This window comes from Trichomycterus rosablanca, chromosome 2 (assembly GCF_030014385.1).
Source record: "Trichomycterus rosablanca isolate fTriRos1 chromosome 2, fTriRos1.hap1, whole genome shotgun sequence".
In the NCBI taxonomy this organism is placed as follows: Eukaryota; Metazoa; Chordata; class Actinopteri; order Siluriformes; family Trichomycteridae; genus Trichomycterus; species Trichomycterus rosablanca.
Genome location: NC_085989.1, coordinates 43145195 through 43159576, shown reverse-complemented (window position 1 = coordinate 43159576; position 14382 = coordinate 43145195). Strand labels below are relative to the sequence as shown.

At 41.2% G+C, this 14382-nt stretch overlaps 1 protein-coding gene across 1 annotated transcript in view; it reads left to right on the top strand.

Moving 5' to 3' along the window:
- The window catches only part of wnk4b (WNK lysine deficient protein kinase 4b), a 112743-nt gene that overhangs the window by 84547 nt on the left and 13814 nt on the right, over positions 1-14382 (top strand). Inside the window, exons 9-16 of the mRNA XM_063016047.1 lie at positions 397-470; positions 4511-4646; positions 4750-4866; positions 8846-9019; positions 10282-10339; positions 11481-11609; positions 11750-11878; positions 12993-13816. Coding sequence (XP_062872117.1) covers positions 397-470; positions 4511-4646; positions 4750-4866; positions 8846-9019; positions 10282-10339; positions 11481-11609; positions 11750-11878; positions 12993-13816 — 1641 coding nt within the window. The remainder of the gene's footprint in view (positions 1-396; positions 471-4510; positions 4647-4749; positions 4867-8845; positions 9020-10281; positions 10340-11480; positions 11610-11749; positions 11879-12992; positions 13817-14382) is intronic.

The following is a 14382-nucleotide window of genomic DNA, read 5'->3' as shown; positions in this document are numbered from 1 at the left end:
TGGTTTCCTCCCACAGTACAAAGACGTGCAAGTGAGGTGAATTGGAGATTGTCCATGACTGTGTTTTATATTACAAATTTGAACTGATGAATCTTGTGTGACCAGTAACCTTTCATTAATGTAACCAAAAAGTGTGTAAAACATAATGTTAAAATCCTAATAAATAATAAATAAGGCAAATCTGTACAACAAAGCCATAAAATGTACAAAGCTTAAAGTGTTATTTGTTTAGGCAGGATGTTTTTGTGATTTATGATGAAGTACATGTCATTCTAAAGTGAAGGTTCACAAACTTGCTATTATATGTGACTTGCTATTGCTATTATATGTGACAAAGAACAGCAATGTCCATACTTCTGTGTCATTCACTTGCACACTCTCTATCGCCTCCTGCAGAGCATCGCCGTATCCCATAATTCAGAGCGAGCCCACTCCAGCGGCGCCAGCGGGTTCTCGTCTCCTGTCGACAGGTAACCATAGCAACCAACCTCTTCCACCTTGCTGTTTTGCTTGTTTCGTGGGAAATGTATCCTATAATGAATTACTTCTCTTTCATAGCTTTAAAAGTTTCCTCCTTTTTATTGTTTTTTTCAAATAGCTATTAAAAATATTTCTTCTAAAAAAGCATCAAACTTGAGGATATAATCAAAAGTGTTATTGATTGATTAATTGATTGATTGCTTTATTGATCCCAGAAGGGAAATTACAGTGTTACAGCAGCAATTAACAATGATCACAAGCATTACATAACGACATGTCAGTGTAGTACAGGAATGTAATGCAAAAATTAGATAGAAAAATATTAAAAAATAAATTATTAACATAAAAAAATGATAAGAATATAAAAACATCTAACACAGAACAAAAAACTAATGTGATAAGCCTAAAAGGTGCTGTTAGATTCATTATGTGTGCACTTATAAGCTGTGCAAATAAAACAGTACCATGTGCAAATTTGCTAATCAAATAGTTAGACAGATGATAGATAGATATATAGACAGACAGACAGACAGACAGATTCACATTATACAAACATTATACATTATACAAACAAGTATCTGTATAATCACACCAACACAAACCAAGGGCCTGAGGGTACATATGGAGGTGTAATTTTGGTATACATCGTAAGGCTGGTATAGATTGTAAGTAGAGAACTGTAAAGTATAAATTATAAAGTGAACTACAGTGCAGATCTAAAAAAAAATGTGCAGATGGATGTACAAAAAGGTGCATATGTGCCTGTCTGTGCATGTGCACGCATGTGTACACACAAATGTGCCCACCCACATACACAGATATATACAGGGGTTGGACAAAATAACTGAAACACCTGGTTTTAGACCACAATAATTTATTAGTATGGTGTAGGGCCTCCTTTTGCGGCCAATACAGCGTCAATTCGTCTTGGAAATGACATATACAAGTCCTGCACAGTGGTCAGAGGGATTTTAAGCCATTCTTCTTGCAGGATAGTGGCCAGGTCACTACGTGATGCTGGTGGAGGAAAACATTTCCTGACTCGCTTCTCCAAAACACCCCAAAGTGGCTCAATAATATTTAGATCTGGTGACTGTGCAGGCCATGGGAGATGTTCAACTTCACTTTCATGTTCATCAAACCAATCTTTCACCAGTCTTGCTGTGTGTATTGGTGCATTGTCATCCTGATACACGGCACCGCCATTGGATGCACATGGTCCTCCAGAATGGTTCGGTAGTCCTTGGCAGTGACGCGCCCATCTAGCACAAGTATTGGGCCAAGGGAATGCCATGATATGGCAGCCCAAACCATCACTGATCCACCCCCATGCTTCACTCTGGGCATGCAACAGTCTGGGTAGTACGCTTCTTTGGGGCTTCTCCACACCGTAACGCTCCCGGATGTGGGGAAAACAGTAAAGGTGGACTCATCAGAGAACAATACATGTTTCACATTGTCCACAGCCCAAGATTTGCGCTCCTTGCACCATTGAAACCGACGTTTGGCATTGGCACGAGTGACCAAAGGTTTGGCTATAGCAGCCCGGCCGTGTATATTGACCCTGTGGAGCTCCCGACGGACAGTTCTGGTGGAAACAGGAGAGTTGAGGTGCACATTTAATTCTACCGTGATTTGGGCAGCCGTGGATTTATGTTTTTTGGATACAATCCGGGTTAGCACCCGAACATCCCTTTCAGACAGCTTCCTCTTGCGTCCACAGTTAATCCTGTTGGATGTGGTTTGTCCTTCTTGGTGGTATGCTGACATTACCCTGGATACCGTGGCTCTTGATACATCACAAAGACTTGCTGTCTTGGTCACAGATGCGCCAGCAAGACGTGCACCAACAATTTGTCCTCTTTTGAACTCTGGTATGTCACCCATAATGTTGTGTGCATTGCAATATTTGAGCAAAACTGTGCTCTTACCCTGCTAATTGAACCTTCACACTCTGCTCTTACTGGTGCAATGTGCAATTAATGAAGATTGGCCACCAGACTGGTCCAATTTAGCCATGAAACCTCCCACACTAAAATGACAGGTGTTTCAGTTATTTTGTCCAACCCCTGTACATGTGCCACAATTCAGTCTTCAGTTCCTCCCCACCCCCTGCATAGAGTTAAAGAGCCTAATGTCTCTGGGTACATAGGAGCCTGTCCGTAGTGCAGTTTTGTGACAGTAGTCTGTTACTGAACACACTTCTCTGTTTCAGAAAAGTTGAGTGCAGTGGGTGGGTTTGATTGTCCATAATGGAAAGCACTTTGCACAGAGCCGTTTTCTCTGTCACAGTTGCTAGTGATTCCAACTCTATAGCGACCACCCTTCCGGCTCTACTGACCAGTTTGTTCAGTCATGTTGCATCCCTCCTGTTAATGCTGCCTCCCCAGCACACCACAGCATAGTTATCAGTAAATGTTTATTATAATGTGAAGCATCTTTGACCCAACATGCTTTCAGTGTAATTAAAAATGTCAAATACAGGTTCTCCCTGTGTCTGTGTGGGTGTTCTCCCACAGTCCAAAGACGTGCAGGTGAGGTGAATTGGTGATACAAAATTGTCCATGACTGTGTTTGATATTAAACTGATGAACTGAACTGATGAATCTTGTGTAACCAGTAACCACCTGTCCTGTCATGAATGTAACCAAAGTGTGTAAAACATGAATTATAAATCCTAATAAATAAATATGCATGCATGGCAATAAAGGCTTCCTTTTAAATATTAATATAAACACTTAGCATGGATCATCCGCTGAATGAATTCAGCAGTGAGTCAGATAAAGAGTCTTGTCCTTCTGCATTTCCATTTTGGCTGGCAGAGGGGGCATGGAGGCACAGATGATTGATGTGTCTGTTTCTCCTGATTAATATTTACCTGCACCTTGTTAGTGTTAATTCTCTCTCATGTTCACCAACTCTTTTGTTGGCATTCTTGGCATTTCTCTGAAGATGTGATACTGGTACTGATCCGGTCTTCTGCTTGCTTTTGTTTTTTTGGCAACCCAACTCAACCCAAGTGTTGCTGTGTTTTGGGCCTCACATCGGAGTCACTCCTGGAGAGCAAATGCCCCAGAGGTGTCATGATGTCCCTTTTTTTTTATGCATTTTCTCCCATTTTTAGCGCATCCAAATCCTTCCTATCTACTGGTGCTGACCCCCACCCCGATTGAGGAGAGCAAACTGACACACGCCCCCTCGGACACGTGAGCAGTAGCCGACTGCATCTTTTCACCTGCACGAGGCAAGTTCATATGCGGATCAGCCCTGTGCATGGAGAAACACACCCTGATCAATGCATTATTCCCTGTCTCTGTGCAGCAGGGGTTGTAATTGCACCAGTTAAGAGGTCCCTATCCGGCCCTGTCCCTAGAAGAACAACAGCTAAATGTTGTTCATGTATCCACCAAGCCCAGCCAGATGACAGAGCTGAGATTTGATACGATGTATTCGAAATACCAGCTCTGGTGTGCTAGCATATTTTACTGCTACGCCACCTGAAAGGCCTATGACGTCCCTTTTTCAGGGTGGACCCCACCCGTAAATCCATGACTGTGTTTGACATTAAACTTGACATTAACTTACATCTTGTGTAACCAGTAATTACCTGTTCTGTTGTGAATGTAACCAAAGTGTGTAGAACATGGTGTTAAAATCCTAATAAATAAATAAGGCCAATTTATACAATAAAGACAAAAAAGCTTAAAGTGTTATTTGTTTAGGCAGAATGTTTTTTCACCAGCTCCTTTGTTGTGCCATTTTGGGCCTCACAATGGAGCCGCCCTGAAAGAGCGGATGCCATAAAGGTGTCATGACGTCCTATTTCCAGGGCGAACCCCACCCGTAAATTCATTTTATGGGCGAGGTGCACCAGTTGGTGGCCAATTATGTTTATTGAGTATCCATACCGATGGCATTGCCAAGATTTTGGACTCAGCAGTGGTGGGCTAGCATGGACAGGGCTTGGATGCTTTATTGTTGTACTGTAAGTAACTGTTTTGGCACCACATAACATTTGCTCTGTTAACAGCTATGCTTCTGATGTAACATCTGGTTTGAGTGATGGGAACGAGGGCCTAACAGAGATGAGCACCAAGGGTCCCAACAAACGCACTGGAAGTAAACTGCTCCGGAAAAAAGCCCGCTCAAGACTGCGCATTACTGGGGTATGGACCACAGTCAGAAATGTCACTTGAAAGAAGACTGCATATAAACTGCACTTACAATAAACTCAGTAAATAAAATATTTCTTTCTTATTTCTTATAAAGCTGTCGGATAAAGTGGATCGGGTGGTGGAGTGTCAGCTTCAGACACACAACAGTAAGATGGTGACGTTTAAATTCGACCTGGATGGTGACAACGCCGAGGACATTGCAACAGTCATGGTGAGCTCCAACCCTTTCAAGATCTTATTTACAAACCCCATTTCCAGAAAAGTTGGGACGTTTGTATAATGCATCAGTTTGTATGATGCATCAGTTTGTATGATGCATCAGTTTGTATGATGTAATAAAAACAAGAATCTACAGTATTAATGTTCTTAAATCTTTATTATAAAACGGATAGTTCCGGTCCTAAAATCTGATTGGCTGAGCCGCGTTCGAAGCCGTTGTAAAATCCCCGATAAACTCACACCTATGACCACCTCACATCATTCCATATTAATACGCCACTGAAAAGAAAAAGTTAATGTTATTTTCGCCCTCATGTTGCCTAGCAACACTGTTAATCGAACTACATTGCGTCGCGGAAGAATGCTTTATTGTAAGTTTATACACAATAAATACATTTATGAATTAAACATTGTATTTATTATATTTTATGCTGACCACCGTTTTATAAAAGCAATAAGCCACTCAAGACCGTGCGTTACTGCAAAAACGTCATCCCTGTGCTAAAATCACAGTAACGCACGGCCTCTCATGGCTTATTGCTTTATTTAACCTTTATAAGTAGAAAAAATTGTTTTAATGTTTTGGCTGACCAACTTAATTGAATTTTGTAAATATAATTGCATTTTAAATTTGTCACCTACAACACACTCAAAAGAAGTTGGGAAAGCCACTCAGGTGGCGCAGCAGTGAAACACGCTAGCACACCAGAGCTGACATTTCAAACTCGTCTGTTTAACTTGTTATAGCTGTACAAGAGAAGGGTGGTAAAAACAGAAAGAAAGAAAAAGTAAGTTACAGACTTAAGAGCTGCTAGACAAAATTGCACACATAGTGTGTAGTTATTTACACTAAAGGGTTTGTTATATTATTATGAATATAATATATGCATGATGATGGGTCATTCTCAGCACTACAGTGACGCTGACATGGTGGTGGTGTGTTAGTGTGTGTTGTGCTGGTGTGAGTGGATCAGACACAGCAATGCTGATGGAGTTTTTAAACACCTCACTGTCACTGCTTGACTGAGACCAAAAATATCCAGCCAACAGCGCCCCGTGGGCAGCGTCCTATGACCACTGATGAAGGTCTTGAAGATGACCAACTCAACCAGCAGCAATAGATGAGCGATCTTCTCTGACTTTACATCTACAAGTTGAACCAACTAGGTAAGAGTGTCTAATAGAGTGGACAGTGAGTGGACACGGTATTTAAAAACTCCATCAGCATTGCTGTGTCTGATCCACTCACACACTAACACACCACCACCATGTCAGTGTCCATATCATCCACCACCTAAATAATACCTGCTCTGTAGTGGTTTTGTGGGGATCTTGACCATTGAAGAACAGGGGGAAAGCAGACTAAAAATGTATGTAAAGAAACAGATGGACTACAGTCAGTAATTGTAGAACTACAAAGTGCTTCTATATGGTAAGTGGAGCTGATAAAATGGACAGTGAGTGTAGAAACAAGGAGGTGGTTTTATTGTTATGGCTGATTGTATATACATATAAATATATATGTGTGTGTGTGTGTGTGTTTGTGTATGTGTGTGTTTGAAGGCTTGCCTGGTAGCTGAATAAGCAAGGCTTGTGTTTCTCCATATAGATGTGCTGTAACTGCAGTCTATTTTTGTTTACTCTGTCCAACTCTGTCTCATGACTGGATTTAAGATTGTATACATGCCTTGTCTGTGTGTGTGTGTGTGTGTGTGTGTGTGTGTGTGTGTGTGTGTGTGTGTGTTATACAAGGTTATTTTCTATTTGTGTAGGAGTCTATTTGAGTAGGATTACAGAGACTTAAATTTATAGTGTCAACATTTGAACACTCATTTATTCATCTCATCTATCAAATCATTCACATTACAGCTTACTGTACAGGTTTTTAACCTGGGTATGTTGAGTCCACTGTCAAGCAAGCTTTGGGCTAAGAGACAAAGTTTGACTGATGTATATTGCTGATCACATGAAAGGAAAGGAGCAGGGAAGTAGGATCAGGGGTGTTTTCTTGCATGACAGATATAAACCCCATGCCCTTAGGTGGTTCTTAAAATACATCCACCATACACCATCCAACAAACCTCCTCCCAGCATTAGGTGACAGTTAACGTTTTCTTCCCACTTTGTTTCTGTTACTTTTTTAAAAGATGCACTCAAACTTGCCCTGTTTTATTGATAAAAAGTTTTTTAGACAAAGCGTTATGTTGTAAGGCACCCAGGTGGCGCAGCGGGATATTCCACTACACACCAGAGCTGAGATTCTGAACTCCTTGGGTCAAAACTTGGCATTGCCATCAGTTGGCTGCTTGCCATCTAGCAGGCATAATTGGCATTGCGTTTCTGCTAGGGTGGGATGACCAGACTATGTGGGTGGGGTCTTCAAACGCTGTGTAAGGACACTGATTAGCAGATAGAGAGGCGCCTGTGCAGAATGCATGGGTGAAAAAGGTTCCGCTAAGGCAGGGGTGTCACACTCATTTTCATCGAGGGCCACATCTGCATTATGGTGGCTCCCAAAGGGCCAATTGGATTATTTGTAAATATTTCTCAACATCATCTAGTGGCGGGATTTGATCACTTTGCAGGTCACAAAATTGACATGTAAATGTAAATTTACGATTTTACAGTGTATTTTAAGACAATTGTTCTGCCCTTGTTAAAAGTTTTTCCTCCGTTTTCAGCTAGAAAGACAGACAGACAGACAGCTCCCTCCAAAACAATTAGGTCGGTTTTATTAGCTTCCCAACTGTACACTGTGTGCAGCAGAATGGAGTAAAACTACAAAATACAAACAATAAAAACAATTAAAAAAAAGTTAATACAGTACATGCACATAGCTGTAGCTAAGTTTACATCAAGTACAATATGAAATCTAACCAAACATAAAATAGCACTAACGAGTTAGCATTTTGTGTAAAAATACTAATTGCTATAGTAACGGTAATAACCGTATTTTATTAAGGAATTACGGTAAATTCGTAACTGAAACGCTGTAACGTACTCGCTAAACATTTACAAACAACTGAGAATATAAATGTCTACTACTTACAGATGATGATTCTGTATTGGATTGCAAAAGAATTAACTTCTATTTATTATTTTTTACGCTACTGACTTTACCCCGCATTTTTTTATTTTCGCTAACACGTAAAAGTGACATGGCTTCTTAGCAAAGGTCAAAGTTAGTTGCCATGACTAAGATGTCAACGGTTGCCGCTTAATTGCACAGGTGTCCCATTAAATTATAAGTGCGTCTTCGTAACTACTCGAACCATCACAACAATCATACGTCTTTTAAGCTCTTGCAGGCCACATTAAATGACGTGGTGGGCCGGATTTGGCCCGCGGGCCTTGAGTTTGACACATCTGCGCTAAGGGCTGCGCACAGGTTGGAGGAGGCGTGAGCAGCAATATACCCACCTCGACTGCAGTCAGGGACATATTAACTACGCTAAATTGGGAGAAAATGGGAGAAAATTAATTTAAAAAAAAATAGAAAAAAAAAGTATGTTGTAAACGTTTAGTCCAAATTTATTTTAATCCAGATGTTGTTTAAGTCTGTTCATACACGATACTGGGCTTTGTGAGACTCAAGTTCTGACAGGTCAAAAGAAGCAACTAGCGACAGAGCATTATGAAGGATGTGTGTCGCCTTGTTCAGGGTGGGAGTGGTGCAAGGGGTGGAGCAATTTCAATCTGGAAATTGATTCTTTATCTTTCAGATATTTCAAGGTACAATCAAGTTGGTCAGCCAAAACATTTAAAGTATTTTCTTTGTACTTCTGTCATTTAAATAAAGGTTCATACAAACAAATTAAAGGTTTTTTTGTGCATTTTACAAAATGTCCCAACTAAGGTGGAACGTGTCCAAAACTGTTCCCACTCCCCGTTCAGCTCACCAAAAATCACACTTCTACTGACACATATTGCCTTTGTCGTTCTGATTTCATCATGATTTCTATCTCTCTCAGACACACAGTGAGTTCATCCTGCCCTCAGAGAAAGAGGGTTTCATTCATCGAATGAAGGAGATCATCCGCCGTGCTGAGACCCTGATGAGGAGGGAACCTCTGGAGCCACTGGGGCCCGTAGAGGCTCTCCGTCTGCCCTACCTGAGTGGAGCGGGTACACTCTCAGGCTCACAGGTGGGTTCATGTTAAAAGAACTAGCAAGGTTGCTTAGCAGGTAGTGTAGGTGCCACACGACAGTATGGGTCCTGGGGACCTGAGTTTGATCCTCACTTCTTGATGATGTTTGTAGGAAGTTCACATAGCGGCTTGGTTTGGCCATTTTTAAGGCCAAAAAATGTAATGTTGACACAATTTTGAGAAGTTAGTTTGTAACATCTTTTTATGCTATCACAGGCTGCATCCCAGACCTAATACACTACTGTAATAGTAAATAATGATGGTGTAGCTACTATTTTGACAAAATGTTAAGTGCAGGGGTGTCCAAACTTTTCTTGTTGGGGGCCAGATGGAGTAAAAAATATGTAAACATGGGGCCACAGACTCTTTTGTAATAAAATAAAAATATAATAGATTTTCTTGATTACTAACAATTACACTTTTTTTTTATTTGAGTGACAAATGATCTATCATCTACAGTGTCGTGTAAACTAAGATTTTGCCAATTTTACCCACCAGTTTATAATCCTAATGGGAAGATTATTATACTTCTTTAAATTAAACATACCCACTTCCCTCTGAACTGAACTTTTCACAGTGCGCCTGAAATCCTCTGCATTTGCTGTCTAGTTTTTGTTTCTTTGGAGCCACCACGTTTATTCAAAAACTCATTTGGTCATCCCTGGTTTAGTACATAGGATGTGGTTTGAGATGTAACCAATGATAGCATCTATGGTGCATACTGTTTATCAATTTAATACCTGCCCTTCATTTGTATTTAATTTCATAGTAATCTTATTCATCAAAATGACCTTTGGGCTTGATAAATCACATGGTAGTTGATAAATCATTTAATTTGCATTGACCATGCCTTGTATTTTGCTTCCTTGGTTTGAAACACCTCAAATTACATCAATTAAATCAAATTTGCCAATTAAGCAAGACATGTTTTTGCTGTTAGCTCTTCAGGACATTTTGGTGCACACATTTTAAAGTAAACTTAAGTGTGTTACTTTAAGTGGTTAAAGTAGTAATCAGAAGGTTGCTGTTTCAAGCCTCAGCACTGCCTGTTTGCCATCATTGGGCCACCAAGCAAGGCCCTTACCCCTCAATAGCTTGCATTGTATACTGTCACAATTTTGGATCGCTTTATATAATCATCTGCTAAATGCCATAAATGTAAGTGTCATTGTTATAAAGCAAAGCTTAAATAAAATAATGCTCTTAGTATCAAATATGTTTTGAATTTGACTTTTGTTTTGATGTGTTATATTTTACAGCCAAATCTGCACACACAGCAAGGACTGGCACGCACACACTCCTCCTCCTCCCTACCAGGTAATTCTTATACAAGTTATGCTGCTGTGTCTTATCCACTCATACCAGCACAACACACACTAACACACCACCACCATGTCATTGTCACTGCAGTGCTGAGAATGATCCACCACCTAAATAATACCTGCTCTGTAGTGGTCCTGGGAGACTCCTGTAAGTGGAGCTGATAAATTGGACAGTGAGTGTAGAAACAAGGAGGTGGTTTTAATGTTATGACTGATCGGTGTATGTCTCCCCCCTTCTTCCTGACACCCACACAGTTGCCAGCTGCATTCTTTTACCTGCCAGTAGTGGAGTCTCACCACATACAGAGAGACACTATACATTTTGTGAATATCCCACCACTAGTGCAGAGGTAACAGTTGTCCAGTCGACCAGTCAAAAAGCAGGTGCTTTCCTCAACATACTTCCTATTGAAAGTTTACTGTTTGAAAATAGGTGCTTATTGTAATCATACCCTAATTATTTTATTACATCTGCAGTAGTGTAACTTTTAGTATGTTGGGACTTAGTTTGTGGGTTAAAATGTATCAAAAGAAATTATCAGTTATGTAACAAGCCCATCTGCCATGGAGATCAGTGGCATGACTTGGTTGCAGAATCATGTCCTTATGCCTTGCCAAATATGGAAAAGGGGGGCATGGAGGTGCAGATGATTGACTTAGCAGTTTCTGTAGAGTTAGCCAACAGTCACCAGTACCTTGTTGAACATTAATTCTCTCCAGATGGGAGTGTTTCTATTGATTACAGATTTTTCCGCACATATTTGCCAGCTCCTCTGTTAGGAAACCTGCTTTTCTCTTGAGACCTAACACAGGATTATGCCAGGTCATTACATGCTAAAAAACAATTGAGTTTGTTATTTTTGTAATGTTTTTTTTTTGTAATAAAGGAATAGTTTAGCCAAAAAGCATTTAAGTAAAATACATGTTAGCAACATTGTGTGGGAAAAAATACAATAACAAAAACCAATCATGTCTTGGCTGACACCAAGAGGACAGTTGTGTAAATGGTGTACATTTTGGCCAATCTATTCACTTAAATCCTTACATATTTCCCATCTGTTTCTTCTCACTCTTGCCATTCTCACCTTCTCCTCATCAGTACTAATTCTTTGTGCTTGTGTGCATGTTGAATTCAGATTACACTGCAGTAAGTGCGGGTCAGGTAACATTAGGCTCCTCCCCCGGAGTGGGTGGAGACTATTACCTCGACCCTGATGCAGCTGTACCAGTGCGCCCCCTTCGCTCACAGTCTTTCCACACTTCAGGTATCTCATAACTGTTTACTCCTGCCATCCATCTGCATATCTGTTTGTCCATCACATTAACTATTAAAACTACCCGCTGGGTCTCATAGCTGTTAACTGACCGATAACTGACCGTGTGTGTGTGTGTGTCTGTTACACAGATTACACAGCTGCACATGCAAATCATGTGACAGGAGGCACCTTCCCTGGGTTGGCCAAAGACTTGTATTTTGACTCTGATGCTGGACCACCAGTTCGGCCACTTCGCTCCCAGTCCTTTCACACTTCAGGTAAGTGCTGATTATCTATCTATCTATCTATCTATCTATCTATCTATCTATCCATCCATCCATCCATCCATCCATCCATCCATCCATCCATCCATCCATCCATCCATCCATCCATCCATCTATCTATCTATCTATCTATCTGTTTGTCTGTCTATCTGTTGTCTGTCTATCTATCTATGTATCTGTCTGTCTTTCTGTCTGTCTGTCTGTCTGTTTATCTATCTGTCTGTCTGTCTTTCCATCTGTTTGGCTATCTATCTGTCTGTCTCTTTCTGTCTGTTTGTCTATCTATCTGCCTGTCTGTCTGTCTGTCTGTCTATCTATGTATTTGTCTGTCTCTCTGTCTATATGTCTACATCTATCTATATCTATCTGTCTGTCTGTCTATCTGCCTGTCTGTCTATCTATCTACCTATATCTATCTATCTATCTATCTATCTATCTATCTATCTATCTATCTATCTATCTATCTATCTATCATCAGCCTATCAATCTGCCTGTCTGTCTGTCTGTCTATCTATCTACCTATATTTGTCTATCTATCTATCTATCTATCTATCTATCTATCTATCTATCTATCTATCTATCTATCTATCTATCTATATCAATTATCTGTCTCTCTGTCTGTCTGTCTGTCTGTCTGTCTGTCCGACCATATCAACCTACATTATCCTGGTTTGAATCTCAGTGCTGCTATCAGTCAGCAGGGCACCCCTAGCAGCCACAATTGGCAGTGATTGTAGCAAACAAAGCTGGTTACTAGTCTGCTGGTGGTAAAAGACTGCTGTATACAAACCCTGGTGACTAGCCCAAGGTGCCTGTAATGAAGTTGGGGAATGTGGAGATTAGTGTATGACTCTCCATGCGCAGTCCTTACACGAATCTACCAAAGTATGGGCCAATAAGAAGGGGTCAGTGGACTGTGCACACGTCGGAGGGAGCGTGTGTCTGCCAAATATACCCTTCTGGGATGCGATTGGGGTCCAAGCAGTGGAAGACTACTTGGCTACACTAAATTGGGAAAAAAAATGACTTAAATACAATGTTAAAATAAATACATGAATAAAAACTCTACAAAACATGTTTTAAACTTTGTTTTTGTTTATTTTTGTAGGTAATGAGCAGTATTTACAAGCGTACTGTTCTCCTCGAGCCCATTACCCACAATACCCCAACCCTGAAGGCATTCCTCTCCTTCTGCCCAACCAAGTACCCACAATGCCTCCTCAATACCCCAACCCACCTTACATGCCCAACTCACCCTACCCTTACCCCTACCTGGTCAACCATGCTTCTCTTCAAGGCTCTATCCAGCCAGCACCTATTCCCCAAAGCCCTACCCCCAAACTTTCCCCGTATTCTTCACCTGTAGCACATCAACCAACTGATATGCAACCAGAAAACATCCCTCTACCCCTCTCCGCTGCCCACGCCATGCCTCCAAACGCGCCCGGCATGTGGCCCGCCCATTCCCAACAGCCACTCTTCTCGCTGGCCAACATGCTCACTCTGGCCATGAGCATGGCACAATCCTTCATGCCCCCCACAAGCATGCCAAGCAGCCTACCCCAGACATACATGCCTCCCATGACACCCCAGCCTGGTTATCCAGCCATGTTTGGAGCTCAGCACCCAGCAACAGGGCAACAAGAAGCTCCACAAGGTCAAGATCCAAACCAGAAAATTGACACCACCTCACAGGCCGGAAGTGTTCCCACTGTGGTTCCAGAGATGCCGGGACAACCCATGCCAGACAGCCAAACTGGGAGGAGCTTGAGCCAGCAGGAAGCACAGGAAAGTGGCAGGGAGAGCGCATCATCATCTTCCTCCTCGACTTCTTCTTTATTCTCATCATCATCTTCATCCTCCTCTCTGTCCTCTTCTGGTAGCTCAAGCAGCTCACATGAGTCCTCGAGATCAGCCACCCCCCAAAATACAGTAAGTATAGAGTGTGTACTAGAAGTAAATAACCAGACCGGCGCCTCCATGCCCTATCTGCTGGCCAAATTTGGAAAAGCAGAAGGACATGATTCCCTATCCAAGCTACACCACTGATCATTTCAGAACCAAAAATTAAAGCAATTCTTTATTTAAATAGTCCTGTTTGCGTTGTTATGGTGTGTTACTACAACACACTCATACACACACAAACTCACTCTATTCAAACTGTTGAACACACTGCGTGAACTTTACCCTGTTCTCCTTCTCACCCTAACCTGTGTTTAACCACAAAAGCACAACAAGGAAATTCCAATGCTGCCACCTTCTTCTTAAACCTGTTCTGTACACATAATAACTCGAACACACCCCGACACACACACACCGAGGATTTTAAATACTTTTTACACTTAATGACCTCTTTATTAGAAACACATACCCTATTGATACACATTGTACAGTTAGTGATAAAAGACTAGAGGAATATTAACACGCACTGTTTGTAAGAAAAGTGAACAGCTATGATCTCACACACACACACACACACTTATCTCACAACTGTCAAG